The following is a 21,478-nucleotide window of genomic DNA, read 5'->3' as shown; positions in this document are numbered from 1 at the left end:
CTTTTGCGCATTTCCCACTCTCACTCCCATCTTTTTGACTCTATTACTCCTTCCAGATACATAAACGAGGAAAAAATATTTATTGTACAGGAACTTGGTGATGGACTACTAAAACACATGATTGCATATAAACCATATGGAGAAGTACATAAAGAAATAAGATAGTTTGGGGGAGAATACAATAAGTGAAGTTTTAGCAGTTGCTGTTAATAGTATGATAGTAGGTTAATTTTTAAATTATTGAGCATTTTCACTGATGCTATCAAGTTTGTGCTGCTCTTTGCAACTCTCAGTCTTCACTCCTCCTCGTGCATTCCCCAACTGCTGTAACTGTGGCTTTTAGCCATTGAAAAAAGCTTTGAGAAAGCAATCAGGGATTATTTATTTACAGGTTTTCTAATGAATGTGTTCCTAAAATTGATTTTTGTGCAGTTTTTGTTTTCGTGGCTGAACTAGAAAATGAACATTTTGGAGGTAGATGACCCAAAATGATATCCTAGAGTTTCTTTCCCACAATATCAAAATATTTCTTTAGGTCAACCTAAATATTTTGTTCAGCCATAATTATGTGCTGAATTTCAGTGTTGATTTTTGCATTAAAAAAATACTAAGCCCTTTAAAACTTTTAATATGTTTTTGTACACAAATACAAGGGTTTTATTTAAAACAAGTCAAAACACATAAATTTCTTTAAATATTTGCCTGTTCATTTTATAAGGACACAGATTACTTGGATTTGACTTTAATTTCTAAATGATTTAATTTCTTTCCTCCATCTTTAATTAATTTGTTTCTCTCTGAATTTATTATTTACCAAAAGATTTTCAAACTCCTCTTCTCAGTAGATTGAAAAAATTTACTTCTGATGTATCCAGATTTTTATTTTACTGTCATGTTTGGTCTTGATCTCCCTGTATTCCTACTGTTGTAGGAAATCTTATTGTAGGAGTATTGCAGTATGGTTTCACTCCCTGTATTCTTGGTGAATGGAGAAGTTAATGACTGTTCATTTATTCTCTGTCTCATCCTTTACTGAGTGATGCCTTTTCCCTAAAATTCAAACAAACAACAAAATAAAACAAGTAAGTATTAAAATTTAGGCCCTGCATTATAGTAGTATGTTCATCATTCTCTTCACCTCTTGTTTTCTACCTCCAGTGTGTGTCTGCCAAAAATACTCCTGAAATACTAAATGAGATTTTTCATGACTTATTATGGAAGTCCACTCTCTGCTTTTATTTTCAGGTGTCGTCAAATGTCTAACATAAATTATTTTTTTTTTTTTTTCAGATGACAGGAGTCAAACTGTGCTTCCTTTAGTGAAATCATTCTGTGAAAAAGCCTTCAAAGCAGATGAAGCTATCCTAGTTTCTTTATCTTTCCATTTAGGGAAACTGTGTAATGGATTATATGGTATGATTTCATTCTTTATTTTTTTTTTTTTTTTTTTTTTTTAATCTTAAAAATAAGGAAAGATTGGAGAACTGGAAGCCCTTGGAAAATATCCAGATTTAAATATTTCAAATGAAATTATAGTTATAAAAGTCCGAAATCATCTATTGCATAAATACTGGATTTTTTGAACTTCCTCTTTGAGTATGCGTATCTGTATTGTTTAGGTTTTTGTGCAGATATGTTCATACAGTGTCAGAGATGGAAACGCAGTGGTTTGTGTTTATTGGTTTGACTGATTATTTTGATCTCTTTGTGGATATTCTGGAGCTTGTGAGTTGGATGGCTGAATTTCTGAAACTAGAAACATCTGAAAACACAGTGTAATGCTAAATGTGTATAGTCACTTCTGTGACTGATAACCTTTTTGAGGCACAGTAGAGTGTGGCCCTTAAGGAACTTCAGGGGAAAAAGAAGACCTAATGCCTTGTGGATTCGTAGCTTCAGCTGAGGCCAAATCTTTACCTGTAATTTCTGTGGTTTTCACTTGAGCATAGCAGATCTTTCCTTGGTAATTCTGCTCACCACATACCCTCTACACAGAGTTTACCTGCAGAGGGACAGCACAGAATTACAGTTTTACGTTTTACATTATGATTTTACCGTAGACTATTAAACCCTTTTTATAATGATCCTTTCTGCTATGCTGGAGACTATCAAAGTGACTGTTGCTTCACTACAAATAACTCAAAAGGGCTGTTCCGCAGTGTCAAACTTATTTACAGAAACACAGAGCTAGGACAGTCCATCCTGTTTTTATTGTGTCTTTCCTGTCTTTTCTCTAGATTGAAGGACTTTAATTACTGGTCTTTTCTCACCTTTGATCTCTGTCTGCCAAGTTCATGTTTTTCTTGAATTATTTTGCCTTAGGAGAACTGAACACAGTGGAAGGCTTGCTTCATGTGTCTTGCAAGCTATATTGCTGTTTGGTTTTCAGTGTGAAAAACTGCCTTTTTCTTGTTTTAAGTTTGCACTAGTTTTGGCTTCATTTGTTCAAGTGCAGCCTATGAAGACTTCTACCTTGATGTATCTGGGATCTAGTTAGTCTTTCTCTTTCCTGGCCTTGTGCATCTGATGTGGATCTGCCTAAGCATGGTACCTTGGCTCTGTCCTGCTGGAATAATAGTCTAAATTTTTAAGACCATATGTCCACTGTCTGAAGATCATTTTGAAGCACAATCAGTCTCCCTCTTAGGTGTTATCAGAATGTTGGATAAGTTTTTAAGCAAATATCCAGGAAACCCAATGAAAATACTGAATAGTAGCAGAGCAAGGATAGATTTTTCTTTATACAGTTGCCAGTTCTTGTCAGTGAACCACAGGTAACTTTCTATTAACTGTTTTTCCAAACAGTTTTGCAGCATCTCTACAGTTTTCCAACTCTCTTTACTGATTCCTAATATTGCTTGTGAAAAAAATGACCTTTACTGCCTCTTTGTGTTCATAGATCTTTTATCTAGTCATAAAAGGAAAGGGAATTATTTTGACAAGTTTTGCTTTTGCCATGTTGGCTGCTACTCGTTTTCTTGTTTTCTTTTCAGTATCTACAAGTAGATGTTTTGTTGGTTTGGGGTTTTTTTTTGTTTCAATTTTTAAAAAAAATTGGAAAGTAATCTGACTGATCTGTAATTATATGGCTTGTCCTTCCCCTTTCCAATGATTAAATATCAGTACCACTTCAGCCCTTGTGCATTCTGATCTCTCACTTATTTAAGATTTCAGTAGCTAGTACTTCAAACACTTTAGAATAGTGGAATGAAGCACATCTGACCCTGCACATTTTGAAAACCTCTTATGTTTCACTGACCTATTCCTTCTCTACTTAAAGCCTCAGTCTTTATCACAGTTAATTGTACTGAGCCTTTCCTTGATTGTTCTCTAATAAGTAATGTACTAATAAAATTAACTGTAACTTTTGAAGTAATTTTTCTATTTGTATTCCAGTTTGTTTGGAGCTTTCTACTTCTATACCTCTATTATCTGTAGCAAAATGGCCTAAATTTTCAACTTTCTGCAGGCATGCATTGTTCATGTGACTGAGTTCCATAAAGTCCTGAGTATTGCAGAATTACGTAAACAGAAATTAAGATTCACTGTTATAGTTAGCTGTCTGTTTTCTGTAATCACTTTTTCTGTATAATGTGTAGTGGTGATACTCTGGTAGACTTAAGGTGAGGGGAAGAGGAATAAAAATTTATGTATTTGATAGATTTTTGAATAAGATTTGGTTTGGGATGTTATTAATAACATTTGTAATGAGGAAAGTGATTTTTTTTTTTTTTTTTTTTTTAATTTGAGGCATTTTTACTCCTGAACAACACTTACGTTTTTTTGAATTTTATAAGAAGCTTTCCACACTGGGTTTACAGCAAGAAAATGGACAAAATGATAATCAAGTACAAGTTCAAACTCTGGAACAAGAAAATAAGTATATTTTGGTCAGGAAGAACTGTGCTTACAATTTTCCTGTAAGTGACATTAATTTAAGGTTAAATAATTTGTGTTGTGCATATAGTTTACTGAATAGGGACTGCATGAGTGATAGAGAAGTTATTTTCAAAATGTACATTTTTAGCTGGACTCTAGATCTTTCCTGAAAAGTTCAAGTTAATGGCTCAAAGTAGAGGTTGTCCGAAAGAGTCCAGGAAAGATTCCTTTTACGGAGCCTGAGAAAATTATTGACAAGTTTTTGACTGAGCAGGTGTTGCTGTTCTGAGAGGTTACTGGTCTCAGTCTTTCTTATACATTTTCTCCAAACACTTAGCACAAACGGTTTGAGAAAATGTCTGTGAAACAGAAGTCCCCAGTTTCAAACTGTCATAGCTAGGTTTTCACATTTGCTGTGTGTCATGGCATTCTAGGGAGTTAAAGATTGAATCTGAATGGTTAGATTAATATTTCAGTCATGTTCCTGCCTGAATGCAGAAAGACTTTTCAAGTTAAAGTGAGGTCTTTAAAAGTACCACTCATGTTTCTGTAAATTTACTTTGTATTTTGACATTCTGTATTTATAGTGAAAGAAAATACTTTTGTAACAAGCCAATAGACAGTTATTTTTATTCTGCCTTTTAAAGAGAAGCATCTTTTATGTAGGTAGACATCTGTTAGTTTATTTGAGCAAAACAAAGGTATGTACGCAAAAAACTATGTTGAAATTCAGGTGCTTGCTTGGCTGCTTGCTAAAATATTTGTTGTTTTTGAAGTCTCCAATTGCACCTTCCACTAGTGTATGGAAATGTTAACAATATTTATAGAAATAAAGTTTTATATCTTGTGGATTTAGTCTATGTCTTGAGAAAAAAAAAGCCTGAAGCATGTCTGGAAGATATGTAAATCCAGTTTAGTTCTCAACTTCAGAGTTTGTCTGGTGCCTGTGTTTTGACACAGCCATCAAAAATGCTATACTTCCTCTTTAAAATCACAACCTGTTACCTCCTAAGTGTCTTTCTGATTGTAGCTTAATGTTTTGATCTGATAGTGTGGCCCTTTAATTATGCAGTTAATAGAAGACTTTATCCTTCCACAGGCCATGATTGTTTTTGTGGACCCAAAGAATTTCCATTTAGAACTGTATTCTATATTCTTCTGTCTTTGTCATGACCCTGAAGTTCCTGTCAGATATACTATGGCCTTAAGCTTCTATGAAGTAAGTCGACATTGGTTCTTTGTTAGTACTTACATGTTTTTATTTTGTTTTCTTCTTTAAGGTTATATTTATGACTGTTTGACCAAAATAAAAAGACTTGAGAAAACTTGTTGAAAGGATTCAGTTTGTCAAAGTTGTTCAGTCCCATCTAACCTGTCTGTATAGCCCATATACACAGATTAGTCTAAGTTGTGTAACATTTGGCTACAGGAGCCTACTGTTAGATGAGCTTTTAAGGAGTAAAACCTGGAAGAAACTTAGAGTGGTATAGTACTACAAGCATAAGCAATTGTAGCAATTACACTATTTGAAGTTTTTCAGTGCTACTAGAAAATAGTGAGACGTTTGTTAGACAGGCACTTGCCACTTTTGGTCCTGAAAACCTCCTTTAGAATGGTAGAGTTTGCTGGTGTATACTGGTATTCTGTGGAGAATATATGGGTCAAATCTAAGTTAAATGCTCAATTTAATATGAAACTACTTGGAAATTTATGCAGATGTAGAAGAATGTGTATTCTTTTTACTCCATTCAATTTACATAAGTTCCAGTGTAGTATTTTCATGAAAGTTAAAAAACGTACAACTGTGTAGATATTATTAGCTATGTGGGGTGAATTCCAGAAAAAAAAAATACACTCTCTCCAGATTGTAATAACCTATGTAGGATGATCTTCAAGGTTTTCATAGTGTTTTACTGAGAATCCTTGTGTTTCAGTCTTCGAGCTAGCCTCTTATCCCATTTTCTTTCTGGAGAAATTGGTAAGTTAAGAAGCTTGCTGAAAGCATTTAAATCAGTAGTAGAGGCCTAAATGGTTTTATTTCCACCATTATAAGAAAGATGGATGTATTTCCAGTTCTTGCTACCTATTGATGGTTTGCCTTAGGGAATGATGATCCAAGGTAATTGTTGAAATTATAAAGTTCGCATCTAGTTCTGCATAATATTTTGTGTTAGATGTATAATACTTTTAAAGTACTGCCTGAATATGAAGTATTTTAGCTCATTTTGAAAAGCCTGTAAAACTATACCTTGGTCTGAACATGCATTTAGTGCTTGTTGATTTAATTTTAACTCCATAACTAGGCAACCATATGACAGCCAAAAAATGGGCAATTTATCAATTTATGGCATTCACTGCTAGGTGAACTTTTTTTTTTTTTTTTAAATATAAATAAACTCCCTTTGGACATCTCCTTAAAGCTTCATCTTGATTAGGAGCAAGCTTTTATTTTCACTTGGCTCATATAAATAAAGAAGATCATTTAAAATAGTCATCAAAATATTAAGTATGGCAATAATCTTATTCCTCAAGGCTTTCTCATGTGAAAAGGGTTAAAACTCTTGTAGCAGTCTGGAGATGGACTGGGGGTGGTTTTTAGAATTTCATATGTGATTTATGAATCAGAGTCAAAAAAAAAACAACAAACGAAGACTGAAAACTTCAGATGGAAAGGTTGGGGAAATTTAAAATCCAGCACAGGCTAAACCAATTTTTATGTTTTATCTTTTGTAAATTATATAACAGTCTGAAATGTTAATTCTCCTAAGGAGCATGATCTACAACATTTGAATATTCCAGAATGAATTTTTCCTCGCCTTGCAGTCTTAAATTTTTTTGCTAACTCTGAGAAAGTGTTAAATTTGAAAGCATGTTTGATGGTTTGATAATAGGCCAGTTTCTTGACTCATATTCTTTATATTAGCATATTTTAATGTGATCTATGGGAAAGCACACAACTTTAGAAGTCTGATACTAAACAATTGCTCTTCATCCCATCTTCATGCTTGCCATAAAGTAAACACATATTGTTGTAGTGGCATGAAACTAGAGAATGTTTCACCTTGCTATTTTCCTGTCATTTTTTAGGTGGCTAAGCTTTTAAATTCTGGTGTGTATACAATACATAAAGAACTGGTTACACTATTGCAGGATGAGTCACTGGAGGTAATATACTTTTAGTAGAATTTTATTTTGCTTATTACATTAAGGCAGATTATCTTGATGTTTAATAACTTCAATAAGACAGTAGAGTAACAGTGTGAAAGGATCAACAGCTTTTACTTCTGTTTCACAGATGCTTCATAAAGATGACAGCCTTCTGTGAATAAAAAAGGAGGAAAATAGGAAGGTGTTTAAATTTAGTAAACCCACACTGAATTTATTAGCTTTTAAAAACATTAATTCTAAATTGTTTTAATTGCCGTATCATTTATTAACTTAGAAATTTTCTGGAAATATTTGGTTTTGATACTGTGTTAAAATAATCCTTTATAGTATTTAAGGTTTTTGCTTTGGTTTATTTTCATTTCTTCAGTTGAAGGGGAGATTAAGAAGTTGTGTGTGGTTCAAAGATCAGGATTTATAGAAAGAATTTCAGTCCAAGGTCTGTTACAGATTCTGTGAGTGTTTGTGAGATAGTTTAGTGTCCCTCAGCTTCAACCTGTGTAAAACATGAGTCACTTAGCTGGATTACAGTTGACATAGAGTGAGACCTTTTTGGACTTGAAAAAAGACAAATATTTATTGAGACAAAGTCATAATTTCCTTTTGCTTTCAGGTTCTCTATTGTTATCCTTTGTTAGACATTTTCAAGGGAATTCAAAGCATTCGTAGAAAATCTACTTGTAGTTTATGAAATTCTGATGCATCTTTAAAGATTTCTCAAGTTGAACACCTGAAAGTTGAGACTCAGAAACAGCTGGTGATTCTAAAAATTTCCCTGTTTTGATACATGTAATAAAAAGTATTTGGTGCCTTATCTTGTTTACCACCTCAGTCAGAACTGGTGCCAAAAATATTTAATTATGTACTTTTCTAGTCTATTTGTAAGTATTACAACATTTGAAAGTTTGGCTACTTTATTCATATAGGCTATACATTCTATTTTAATTTATCAACTGCAGTTTTTCTTAAAGTACAAAAAGTTGCTTTTAAGATTCAGTTGACAAATGTAAAAAACCCCATTTCTTTGTGTTTGTCAAGGCTCTTTTATTTAGGAATGATGTTCATTTTAAAATATCTTAGAAAGCATTGACTGTGGTATTCATATAAATCAAAACTACAGTTTGTTTTCTTAAACTTATAATGTATAGTACTTATATTACTACATTAAAACATAACTACATTGAAACATCAATTTTAAATCCCAGTCCTCATCAAAGCAAATATGTTGCATCTCGTTCTTTTTTGTTGCGATGGATATGAGAGAACAGTACCATAAGAGATGTCACTAGGGATATTGTTAGTGAGAGATAAAAATTGAGTCAAGTTAATTTACGGAACTTATTTATGCAGCCTTTCTTTAAATAGGTGCTAGATGCCCTGATAGGTAACCTCCCTGAAATCCTTGAACTAATGACTAATGGAGGAGAAAGCTGTGGATCAGAGAACAAGGTGGGTATTCTCATGTTTTTTTAATTTGATTTCTAAATGAAGGTAGTAGTAAAGTTTTTCAGACATACATGGTATGAATATGCCTTTGTTACTAGTTTCTGCTTTGGCGAGATAAAAGTCTCTGTGTTTTTTTTTGATTGTCCTTTGACTTTATAAACTTAATGATAATAATAAAAAAGAATTGTGAAAGACTTGACATAATATAATGTTCATCCATGTTCTTTTTCCAATTAGCCACAGATTTCCTGAAATAAATAAAATTTTGAAATACAATCATTAAATTAAAACATAGGTTGGCTTCATGCTAAAGGAATGACAGCTAACATGGAATTTATTTATTTTTTCTTTATGTGGCAACTGCCCATGTTTGCCATTTTCAGACACAGTTTCTGCTAGAAGAAAGCCTATTTGCTGAAGAAAGGCACTGAATTAGGTTTTAGGTGATCTATATTCAGCTCCCAACTACAGTAATTTGATTTTATGTGGCTCTGGATGATGGTTTATTCATTGAATCCTTACCTGTAAAATAGCACATAAAAGATCATCTCTTGCTTCAAGATTCTGTTTTGAGCATACTTCTTAAGTGTATGGAGAAATTGAGATATTCCAACAATATAAGAAATGAATAAATTTATTTTCTCGTATGGAGAAAAGTTGAGAGTGTAATTTAAAATGTGAACTTTTCAGATAATGTACTGCTGAAAATCTATATGGCATGTAACAAGTGCAATGTCGAATGTGGCACTCTCTTTCATTTTGCTTAGTGCTAAAGAGACTTTAGCTTGGCTACTGCAAAGTCTTTGCTTCCCACTAAGAAAAGGTGTCTAATTCCTACTAAAATCAATTAGGGAGCTGAGAACAGTGACTGCAAAATCAAAAGGCTAGAAGGAAAATGGAATTTATTTGATTTGAAAAAGAGAAGAATGAAGAGGTTGTCATAATGCTCTTTCATATCTCTAAAAGGGTACAGTGATCAGTTTTTCTTTGTCAGGAGAAGGGATTGGAAATGAAAGTTTATTTAGTTAGGTATCGGAATAGCTTTTTGAGTAGTAAAATAGAATTTACTGCTTAGGGAAGATTGTTTAAACCCAACCATTACATTATTTTAAAACCAAGTTAGGCTAACATCTGCTGGAAGTGGTCACAGTGTAGTTGATCCTGTCTGAGGAGAGGAATTAACTGACCCCTTAAAAATCTCTTCCCTTGCTGCATTGTTGTGATGTGCTTTTTAAGCATGGTAACATGACATAAAGCTAGAACATGTAAAATTATTTTAATGTTTATATTTTTATTTCTAGTTATTGTCGATTCCTGACTTGATTACGGCATTAACAACAGCAGAACAAAGAGCAGCAACTTCTTTAAAATGGAGAACTCATGAGAAGTTACTGCAAAAATATGCATGTCTCCCTCATATCATATCAAGTGATCAGATTTATTACCGCTTTCTTCACAGAATGTTGACAATCATTTTGACAAATGTAAGCCCACCTGTCTCTTTCATGTTTTTTTTTGTTTCTTTATGCTATTTAGAACAATGACCACCATATATTTGCTATGTGTAGTACTTTTTAATTGTCTTAAAGTACTACTTCTCATTGCATATGGTATATCAGGCTGTGTTTTTTTTAATATGACTGAGAAATTGCTCTGAGAACTTCCCCCCAGTTTGAGGAGCAAAATTTGGATTGACAGGTTGTCATATTTTTCCTCCCACCCAAAAGTTCTTTTATTTCCTTGTGCTCATTATCAATTTGTTTCTAGGTAAATTAAAACCTTTTCCCCTGAGACATGCCTTCGTTTTCCTGATTCCATGCATTATATCACATTGTGTTTCATTCTTTATGAAAGAACACTTTATTCTGATAATGAATGTTTGTTGTAAGAGATACTTTATTTTCTAACACCTTTAATATAGAAGCCACCTCCCAGACATGAAATACTTCAAGGCTTTTAAGAAATAACTTAATAAACACGTTAGGCAGAAGTGATATTGATTGGCCAAACTTCCCAATTACCCATGGCATTATGGCAATTATTTCAAAATTTATAAAGTTGGGTGCTATTTTAGCTATTTTTTTTCTACTTCTAGATTTTTTATACATTTTTAGTCATATTTCTTCAGGTATGTTTGATTGTGTTCCCTTTATTTCTCTCAAGAATGTCCTACCAGTCCAAAAAGCAGCTGCTCGAACTCTCTGCGTTTATTTGCGTTATAATCCCAAACAAGAACAGAGGCATGAGGTTATCCAGAAACTGATTGAACGTAAGATAATTTTTCCATGATTACGTAGAGATGCCCGTTAGTCTTGACTAAAGATCTATTTCTATATATAGCTGTATTCATTCAGTGTAACTTTCTGCCTTCATTGGAGGGATTACACTTAAAAGGCATTCAGTTGCTCATATTACCACCAGGCAAAACATAGTGCATATGCAAGGAATATCTGAAACTTGTGCAAATAAATTGGGAAAGTGGCAATGTGGGAAACTGATAATATGCCAAGCCCCCTCCAGCCCTGCTTCTTGAATCCAAAATGGCTCAGCTGAAAGTGCTGCAATATACAAAACAGAGTTCCTCTACAGAAATAAAATTCTCTAGAGGCTTCATCATAAGAAGTGCTGAATAAATCTTCTCAGAGATTAATTTATGAATGGATTAGTCACCTAAGGTGACCTTCTGGTCTATGCTATGTGTTTTAAAGCTAGGTTAGAATTTTTGAATCGTTCTCATTAGCAATCCTTAAAGTTTACACAGTAATTTTCATACACCAATGACATAGTTTGGATGGCATACAGGGCTTTGCTCAACACGGTAGCTAGTTCAATTACTATTTCTCCGTTTTCAAATGGTTAAAGAGACTGACTGTATTTCTGAAAAACAATGCTCACTGACAGGTGTGGTCATTGAATTCAGAAGGGTGGTTTTTCACTGAAATAAAGAATTGAGATAGGCTGGGAAGGTGTGTCTTGTGATGAGTGTGATTATCATCTTTGAAATGTTAGGTTAACCTTTGAAAAGTTATCTCTCTGACATTGAAAACTTAATAGATAATATCTGTGCATTATTATTTTTCAGAACTGGGCCAAGGAAAAAGTTATTGGAACAGACTTCGGTTTTTAGATACATGTGAATTCATTATGGAACTGTTTTCAAAATCATTCTTCTGTAAATACTTCTTTCTACCTGTTCTTGAACTTACACATGATCCAGTGGCAAATGTGAGGTACTGTACAAAGAGTATGCAGCAGTGAACAGGAAATAAAAACCTTAAATGCTATATTTAGAAATATTGCTACTGGTTTCATGTCTTGCTTAAATAATGGGACTTGAGTGAAAATGTACAGAGCCTTTAAGGTAACCAGTATTAAAGGTGTAGGGCACTGTGGGAATGATGTTGGAAACCACATAAGTAGGTCAATCTGAGTGTTGGGGGGAACTCACCAAAAATGTCAGGTTTTGGGACTGAAAGGAACAGTGAGGCAGAGGAGCCAACTGTAGGTGAGAAGAAAGTAATTTGCTGTTTCATGGGTATAGAGAGAAATGTAACTTCACAGTCTCCATTAATTTCCATCCATTTCAATCTCTTTATATGCAAAGTAAAACACACAAGCAATTCTTTAAAGTAATCTGAGCTTAACAAGTTAGCATCGGTTTTACCTTATTTTAAAGTTTTCTACTTCATTGTTGAAGTAAGTTAAAAAATAGAAAAATGTAAGGGAATTTGTTATGTATTTTAATTTTTTTTTGCTTTCAACAAATGTTTTTATTAAAAACGCTATTGATACAATATTAAAATTTAATGGGAACTTGAAATAACTTGTAAATCCTTAACTGACATTAAAATTAATTTTGTCATAATTCTTTCCTGGATTGTTCCCTAACACTTTTTACAGAAAGGATGCACCATCTATAGTGGACAGAAGTTTAGAAGTCAGACATAGTTGTTAGGTCGTGATTTTAAAATGAGCATAGAGAGATATTCTAGCTTTTCACAGAGTGGTGTAATTCTGTAATGGAAGTTGTGAAGAATAAAATGTTTTGAATGTGTGAAAACAGAAAGATGAATTTGTATAAGAAAATCTTTTCAAATGTTATCAATCACAAAGTTTCCTTCATCCTTGCAGTTGTATGGAAGTGCAGTTACATGAGTTTTGGTGAGAATTTGGCTGCTTTATACTGATGAACCAGATTTCCAGTGTATTTAGGTACCTGATACAGATAAATAGATGTGTAGATAATTTTGAAAACCTAGAGGTCTGCTTATCATTCTAGCAGAATGAACCAACCAAATGAACAAAACCCAAACCCCTAAACACTCAAACCTGAAACGACAACAAAAAAAACCCAACCAAACACTCAGTCAAAACAAAAATGATAACCATTTAAAAAAAAAACCCAAAACAAAACCAGAGAAATATTTATTGACTTTCAGATATAGGACTCTTTTCCTGACCTGTGGAGTTTTTGAAAATGTTACAGTATGTCTGGAAACAATACATAAACAACATTTATATGATCTGAAAATCAAACCTACTGACATTATTGTATGTCATGCTAGCATGCAATACAAAAATTAATGATGATTATTAAACATTGCATGAAAAGACAAATATATACTGTCTTGTTTCTTTTTTTAGAATGAAGTTATGCTATTTGTTGCCAAAAGTTAAATCTACTCTGAGGATACCCACTGATAAACATTTACTTCAGCAGTTAGAGTTATGTATAAGGAAACTTTTGTGTCAAGAGAAAGACAAAGATGTCCTGACTATTGTAAAAAGAGTAAGCATTTTTCTTTTCCAGCAGCATTTTGCTTTGGGGTTATCGTTAAAAGATGATCAACCTTATTCTTTCTGTTGATTCTCTTAATGTGAGAACAGGAGACTAAAGAATTCATTGTCTATCATATAATTTTGGACAATTAAGAGAAGGTGTAGTGCAGTGCATTCTGTCAAATTTGAGAGCAGGTGTTTCCTTGGTTACTAACATTGCGGTTATTTTATAGTGACTGGGATTCAGGACTTCAGCTCAATGGCCGTTTGTGAAAAATAACAGATGACTAAAGATAGGTTTAAATATCGACTTTAGTGAAAATGATCAAGTTTTTGAGGTAGAGGTATCTAGAGATACATATTTGCAATATACAGATGCATGATTTTGAAATGTTACAAATGTCTTTGTACAGTGAATATTCATGAAAAAGTACATCTTTTAGGGATGACCATGCTTAGTTTCAAGTAAGCCATGATACGAAGTAGCTAAAGTAGGTGGCTTCTTTATAGGGCCAGTCTGCAGGAGAAACTGGGTGTGAAGCATCCTGGCTTATCCACAAATTCCTGAGTTGCTTTTGTAGTCTTGGTTCCTAGTTCCATGCTCCAGCCATTCATGCTTCTGTGCTTTCCTTGAGTGTAGTTTGAATTCTAAATAGATAGTCTGTCAGTTATTAGCCTGTGAGTCTCAGCATGGCTCTGAGAATACTCTCTGACAATTTTTAACTGTATGTGTATCAAAAAATGCAATAGGCTTCAAATGAAGAAAAGGCATACTTAATTTTGAATATGACTATTCTGAGCTTCCTAGCTGGACAGTTTCTTAGTTGAAAGTATGGAATGCTGCTGAGTAACAATAGTGTTTTGATTTTCTTTATAGACGGTGTTAGAATTGGACAGAATGGAGATCTCTGTAGATGCTGTAAGTACTCAGTAACTTTAATACTTACAAAATACTTTTAATTCCCATTTTCATAAAGTGACTTTTTATTTTTATTGATTTTATTTTGAAGTTTCTGAAAAGATTTTACGAAAATGATTTATTGGATCAAGAAAAAGAGAGACAAGAATATCTCCTTTTGGAAATGGTATATCTTATGAGTATAATCGGTCCTTTTTTTATTAGTTTGTAGCTAAATATTAATGAGGCAATAATTTTAAGGTAGAGGAAGTGCACATTATCAAGACACCTTGTAGGTTCATAATCTGTGTATAGTTTCATTTTACAATTTACAATAGGGTTAAGACGTATGACATATGACTTCCTTTTCTGTATTACCTAAACTTTACTGTATCAGTTAGAAAACAAACTAATTTCTTGAAAAATATTCGTCTGTGATGCCTTGATAGTTCTAAAATCCAAGCCCTTCAGCACACTTTATGAAATCTTTTTGCGGGAGCTTAGCGATTTTTCAGGTGTGTCTAACATAATAAATCGAATGATGAAACATCTCAGAACTGACAGACAGCTTCCATAGGCAAAGCAATGAATGCCCTAACATTTGTGCCAAGGAAGCCAAAGAAGGCTCTGTGTGTTGCAGGCTTTCTTGTTAATCAGAAAAAAGGCCACTGATATGTGCTGCCTCTCAGAAGGGAGATTTAGTGCAGGTTGTATAGAGCAAAAGGTGCTTCAAGTTACTTACTTAGGATTTGGAAGAGAAGTCTGCAGAACAGTTTTCCTGCTCATAAAAACTATCTTCAGTCATGTCTGTAAGTGAGAGCTGCAGCAGACGCTTCGCCACTTAGCCTACTACATTTTCACAAACCCTAGATGAGATTACTGCAGTCCTCTCTTCCGCTAGCTCCTCTCCACCCAAAGGTGAGAGAAGCTAAGAAGCTGATAGGATTTAGAAGAGGCTAAATTTCATTATCATGGTTTCTCTGATTTGAGAAAATGAAGCTGCTCTGTAGTAAACCAGAACAGGTTCAAGACTGTCCAAAACCCACTTTTTTTCCAATTTGGGATTCTACAGAGCCTGTATTTCTGGCCCGCTGATGTCAGTAGGTGCTGCATGTCTTCTCTTGCGTAGCGAAGGTTCAAGCTTTGTTATCAAGACCTGCATACATATTCAAAGACTTGAACTTAGCTTTAGCAGTTTTTAGGTAGTTAAAATAAATGTTTTTATAGTTAAAGCAGTCCGGGTCTATGGTAAAATAGCTCCTGGTATGCTCTTTGTTACCTTGTATTGTGTAATGGCAATTTTTACCCTATTTCTGCAGCTAGACTTTAGAAGAGCACCTGTATTTTTATGATAGATATATATACCCCTGAAATGGGCATACCTTCTGTATCACAAAGGTCTCATTAAGCACTGTCTGTGAGAGGCATGTTTTTGAGGAACTGGAGATGTATACAGTAAATTGTGACACCCTGGCAGTGCTCAAGGCCAGGTTGGACCAAGTCCTGGGGGACATGGTCCAGTGCGAGGCATCCCTGCCCATGGCATGGAGGTTGGAACTAGATGATCTTAAGGTCCTTTCCAGCCCTGACTATTCTATGCTGCAAACAGATGAGGAAGGGGTGAACCTACTTATGTATCTGAGTGCTGCAGATTTTAATACTGAATATGTTAATATGTTTCCTTAATTTTAGTAAGTGACTTAATAGAAACTATATTACAGCAACCTTGACCTGAATGTTTTTTTTTTCTTTTTTTTAACTTTGTTAGTAATTAGAATGAAATGAAAAAAAATAAAATAAAAATAGAGTAGAACAATTATGGTTCACTTGGAACTTTTTATTATTAACATAGTACAGAAAATAAGCTAACATTAAATAGCATTTTGAAGGTGGAGTGGTGTCTGTTCAGCAGCAATCCAGAAGCAAGTATTGGCTTTTGAAGTTATTTATGTAGCTGTGTTAACACTACATTCTGTCTATGAATGTACTCTCAAAAGGTTCTAAGGCTAGCTAATATTACAGAAGGGCAACGGAATTCCCTATACTTGAACAATTGTAATACTTGGTTTTGTTTTCATAAAGGCTTATCAAATGCAAAACCTCAGCTCTGAGGTTCCTTCATAATTACAATCAACATTTTTTAATGTGACATTTATATAGATTATGTACCCTGATTTAATTTTGTTCTACTTGATTGGTTATCAAAATATTCACTAGGGGCTGTACTAAAAGTTGGAGAGAGAAGAAATTGTTATTTTGGTGATTTGGAAGCAATTCCCAGTTGGAAACACAATTTATTTTTTTCTGAGGAATAACTAAGAAAATTATCCATTTTTTAGGAACAATTAGAAAAAGAGAAGCAGCAAAATGAAGGAAGATCTACAAATATTAATAACAAAATATCTGAAAAGAAACGTAAGTTTATTTGTGTACATTTTGTTTGTGCATGTATTGCTCTTCTGCAAAAGTAGGAGAAAGGAGCAGAGAAAAAAAAATTTATACAGTAAACAGAGTTTTAAAAAGTGGCAATAAACCTTTTTTTCTATATATTTCTAAATATATTTATAAATACTGGCCTCATTTTATTAGAGGGAAGACTTTTGGCTTTATTAATAAAACACATGACAGTTTTAGTTCTCTGGTATTTTTAATTTTAGCATGTAGTGTACGTACTTGTCTGTGGTATTTCTGAAATATTAGTAGCACTGGATTTGATATTATTGCTCTTTACCCCACGCCTGTAATACATTACAACATCTTTCTCTTTTTAAAGTTAACCTTTAAGAAAGGAGTATTTATACTTGGATTTTTTTTAGGCAGAGACAGTAAAACTTCATCAGTGTTGGCAAAAAGGATCACGCTCTCTGTTCCTGGAAGCTCTTCTGCTGCATCAGCAGGTAAGAACTCTTTAAAAATCTTCCAGAATGTTTTGGTGTCACATCAGCAGGTTAAAACCCAGCAAAGCTGCTGTTGGGATTTGTGGGCTAGTTTAACCTTCTATGCATAGGAAGTGATTCCACTCCTAGAACTGAATGTTTTCTATGTTTTTTAGTTTTAGTTTAATCTTTACTATATAAATAAGTGACATAAAGTTTATTTATTGTTATTGAAGTATTTAAATCAGTTCCTTCAGCTAGCAAAAGTTGACAGAAAATTATATTAAAAGTTATTTTAATTACTGGGGAAATGCAATTATATATATGTTAAAAAAAATTTCCTACTTACAATTTTAGGCAAAGAAGACAAAAAATCCAAGTTGGTTCGAAGCCAGTCTTTCAGTACTCAAGCACTACATCCAAAATACAACACCTTAGACAAGTGTCCTAAGTATCTTTATTATCTTCATTCCTTACCTCATAGGCAAATGTTATGAAATTATATGCATAAGGCTCTATAAAAGTAGTGATGTGCTTGCTGAATTGTGACCTTACTTTTCAGCTTGTTTAATTGATTAAGGCATGCAGTTTTGAACTGAAGGAAGATATATCACTTTAAGGCATGCTGAGTCCTACTCATGTATTCCTTTTAAGTTAATATGTCACCTTTTATCAAATATTAAAACAAGTTTCAATATGAACTGCAAAGTCTAAAGAAATTTCAGCATAACTTTCTCATTTAATTTTTTTATATAAACTCATAAATAACCTCCAATTTTATATAAAGAGCAGGGTCATTCAATTGGGAGAAACATGTTTCTGAAATAAACAGTTTGGTTTTAATTTATTTGTGGGGCTTTTTGTTTGTTTGTTTGTTTGTTTGTTTTTTTTTAAGTATAAGCTCTGCTACAGGATATACGTGTTCAGTATCCGGAATGGGAAAGAATTGTATGTTATCCTTTACTGGTAAGTAGGTTATTCCATTACATTTTATATGATTTTTTTGGGGGGGTGCTGAATATGTGGGCTCCACATATACCCTATTTACCAGGCATACTGTAAGATACCATTCTGCTAAAGAACATAGAATAATACATATCCGATATGTTTGGCCACTTAAATGCTAGTCTAGTTAGTCTACTTCTCTTTTTTTTTGTTGCATTTTTTGTTTTGCTTTTTGTTTGTTTGGGTTTGTGTTTTTTTTTGTTTGGTTGGTTTTTGTTTTGTTTGGTATTTGTTACATGTAGGTTTAAAGTTATATCTAAATGTAGTAAAAGTAAAATGTACTTGACATCTCTTGATATTTTGGATGTCATAAAAAGGTTGGTCTTGCAATTTGCCTCCACCCATTTTACATGAGGAAAGGGTTATTATGTATACCTTCTCTTGAATTAGGAGAGGGAAACTGTTGTCTGGAAGTGCCCCTCTCTGCATTTGCTGTTGAAAAGTATGGATCATTAAAGACTGGAATGAGATTAGTGGCTTTCTGGAGGAACCTGTCTTTTTTGCATTCAGTACTAATAGATGATTAGCTTGGATTAAATAGATACATTTTAAGTACCTTAAGACTGGCCAATTAAATACCCTTGTTTTCATACATGAAATGTATTAATCCTGTCTTTCAAAATGTGTCTTCTAGTTATTTTTATTTATCATTTTTTCCACAAAAGAAGAAGAAATGCTAAGTTGAAACCATTCTGTTACAGAAAGTTAAACTTTTGGATTAGTGCCATAGGAAATATGCTACAATTGCCACAGGAAAACCAGCTCATTCTGTTTACTCTCTGTGTACATTTTTCAGACAAAATTCTTTTCTGAACTGCAACTCTTTATTTCAGATGATTCATTCCGGACTCATTCTGGTGGTAACAGTGGGAATACTGCCTTCCCTTCCAGTTCTTCTTGCAATTTATATAACTCAGCTGACCAGAAGAGCAGTGGAAATAAGGAGATTCAGACCCGAAAGGTGAACCTGTAAGTGGTTGACAAGAGGTTAAATCAAGCTTATGGGTAACATTTTTCAAAGGGAACTGAAGAGACCCATGTGAGATTAAGCCTGTATTTATGATACATCTTCACCCAGATTTTGAAATACTAAATAAACATGGTAAAAATGGGATGTGTGCAATTACGAGAGTTTTTAAGATTGCATTCCCTTTCAGTTAGTCTTTTGCATTGTTTCCTCTGCACGTTTGCATTCAGCTGGAGCATTATGGGGAGGGTGGAATGTGACAAAGTGAAGGTTGTTGCATTTGATGTATAGTAACTACAGTCACAGTGATTTAGCTGCCTATAGTTGGAGAAATAGAAAATATGCATTATTAGATGATTTCATTTTTCTTTTTCCTTTTTATGTACTTCTGTATTTTTGTGTTTGAGAGTTATGTTGAACTGGTACTGCTACTTGTCATTAAGGCTGCTGCCTTTGCCTTACCTTAATCATTTAGATGAAAAAATTTCAATGCTAGGCATCTCCCTTAGGCTGGTTTTCTTTAAACTTCACCCTAAACTGTTCAACATTTTGCAAGAATGAAATCAAAGATGATTTTTTTTGCTCCTGTGATAAAACTGTAAGTCCTAGAAATTTGCTGTGATATGTACATACTTTGTCAAATATCTGTAGACTCTAGCAGCTACTTCCCTTCATATTCCTTTCACACTATTACTTGTAGTTCTAAATTAGTGTCATTGGACTGGCTGTAATTTTGGGTGCTCAAACTGAGATTTTTCTTTGCTATTGGAGATTTGATTTCTTAGCCAAGTCAGAATGGAGAATGGAAAGGAGCCAGCTATTTCAAGAAATGGAGGTTGGGAAAGTAGACTTAAATGTAATAGGAACTAGAACTGGGAGCTGAAAAAACATGGAGAAATACAAGCCGGGGCCTTGGAAGTCTGTACAGGTATAAAAGACCAAGGATAAAAGAAGAGGCCAGGATGTGAGGTTGTAACTTGCCTCAAAGATAATGGAGCTGAGATAGATGTGTTGATGGAGTCTACACCAGACAGGAAAGAGAAAACACCTTACACTGGTTTTCTAGGTATAAAGAGAAAACAATAGTGAAAGTGATATCTTTTAGTGATCCTTTCTGGGGTTTTCATGTTCCTGTAAAAAACAAGCCAAAACACTCCCCCTGTCACCACCTTTACTCACATATCGAAGTTAATAAAATTCCCAAATTGCAAAATAAAACACTCAAAATTTTAACAAATATGTGAAGTTGTTCTCTAAACAGCTTGCGTTCAACTACTTGTGTACATTATATTATGATACACAGTCTTTTGCTGTGTGATTACATAGTATTTTTCTGCTGGAATTTTACCACCTTCACTGTACAAGGTAAATTTGTTCTGGAATGAAATCAAGCTTGCATAGTGACCTATTGTTTTTAAAACTGGATTTTCTTTGTAGAAAAGGTTGGAAGATAAGTGGTGAATGAAGGTGGACTGTTTCTGTTGAGTCAGTGGTTTCACAGCACAAGTACTTTAAAGTACCAATTCAAATTGTGCTCTACCCCTGCCTTGTCCAGAGTCTAATGCTTTCTCCTAAGTATTAACCCACAGTACTTCAGACTTTTTATAGGCGATCATTAGGTGGTCACTAATTTCAAAGCACACAATTTCAAACTCAACATTAGATCAGTAGTCATGCGGATGTTTTCAGCTATCTATAAAGTAAGCGGGACGTGTACCTTGAGTACATAAAATGACATAGAGTGTTCAATATTTTCAAAAATTGTGTGGTCAAAACCCCATGTGCTTTCACTCTAATCACTGTATACGTCTGTTCCTTCTATTTAAAACCAGAAAATTAGTTCTAATGCTACAAATTTTTGCAGAAATTCCAATTACTCATCTGTCTCACAAAATTTTGGGGAAAATAAATGGATTAATACTCACAAAGCAAAGGCTTTTCTATCTATCACTTAAAATAAAACTGATATCTTTTGCTTGAGTACAAAGGGACAGAAAAAGACTCACACAGAGCAGTTTGTACCTTTGTCTTCAGGCAGGAAAGTGGAATGTAAGAGTCTTGGCTTTGAGTCTCAGTGTACCATTGAGGTACATTGGTGAATACCTTAACAGCAGACTATTTGAAAGTAAGTATCTGACCAAACGCCATGAACTGGATGCTCTCCCTAGTTCAGAAAGTCCCTAAACTGTATAGTGTTTTTAGAGAAAGAAGAGCAGGCTTAGGATGACCTATATTTAGTACTGAAAAAGAGTTTTAATGTTATATATTCTTATGGGAAAATGCATCTCTCAAGTTGGCATACTGTCTGCTGCACTGTCGATTCAATTTCTGTTTTGTAATCTAGACCAATACTTAACAGTACTTTCACCAGATAATGGAGCAGCTCTATAAGGAGATATTAAGAGGTACAGATACAGGAATAGTTGGTGTTCAGTTCATTTATCCACATTACCTTGTTGACCA

At 33.8% G+C, this 21,478-nt stretch overlaps 1 protein-coding gene across 14 annotated transcripts in view; it reads left to right on the top strand.

Annotated features, from left to right (window-relative positions):
* Positions 1 to 21,478, top strand: part of PPP4R4 (protein phosphatase 4 regulatory subunit 4) — an 84,198-nt gene that overhangs the window by 41,411 nt on the left and 21,309 nt on the right. For 6 of the 14 annotated variants that reach the window (XM_062637478.1, XM_062637528.1, XM_062637462.1 and 3 more), the window contains 16 exons: positions 1,291 to 1,413; positions 3,751 to 3,920; positions 4,979 to 5,098; positions 6,967 to 7,044; positions 8,410 to 8,493; positions 9,792 to 9,974; positions 10,654 to 10,759; positions 11,573 to 11,720; positions 13,135 to 13,279; positions 14,147 to 14,188; positions 14,280 to 14,354; positions 16,507 to 16,582; positions 16,984 to 17,064; positions 17,401 to 17,494; positions 17,939 to 18,009; positions 18,882 to 19,017. In XM_062637478.1, the coding sequence (XP_062493462.1) occupies positions 1,291 to 1,413; positions 3,751 to 3,920; positions 4,979 to 5,098; positions 6,967 to 7,044; positions 8,410 to 8,493; positions 9,792 to 9,974; positions 10,654 to 10,759; positions 11,573 to 11,720; positions 13,135 to 13,279; positions 14,147 to 14,188; positions 14,280 to 14,354; positions 16,507 to 16,582; positions 16,984 to 17,064; positions 17,401 to 17,494; positions 17,939 to 18,009; positions 18,882 to 19,017 (1,732 nt within the window). Of the gene's footprint in view, positions 1 to 1,290; positions 1,414 to 3,750; positions 3,921 to 4,978; positions 5,099 to 6,966; positions 7,045 to 8,409; positions 8,494 to 9,791; positions 9,975 to 10,653; positions 10,760 to 11,572; positions 11,721 to 13,134; positions 13,280 to 14,146; positions 14,189 to 14,279; positions 14,355 to 16,506; positions 16,583 to 16,983; positions 17,065 to 17,400; positions 17,906 to 17,938; positions 18,010 to 18,881; positions 19,018 to 21,478 lie in introns of those variants that run through there. The other 8 variants (XM_062637471.1, XR_009968281.1, XM_062637508.1 and 5 more) reach the window with 8 other exon arrangements.

Source organism: Pezoporus occidentalis, unplaced genomic scaffold, assembly GCF_034315485.1.
Source record: "Pezoporus occidentalis ecotype Australia unplaced genomic scaffold, CSIRO_AGI_Poc_V1 ctg115, whole genome shotgun sequence".
In the NCBI taxonomy this organism is placed as follows: domain Eukaryota; kingdom Metazoa; phylum Chordata; class Aves; order Psittaciformes; family Psittacidae; genus Pezoporus; species Pezoporus occidentalis.
This window is presented reverse-complemented; position numbering and strand designations above follow the sequence as displayed.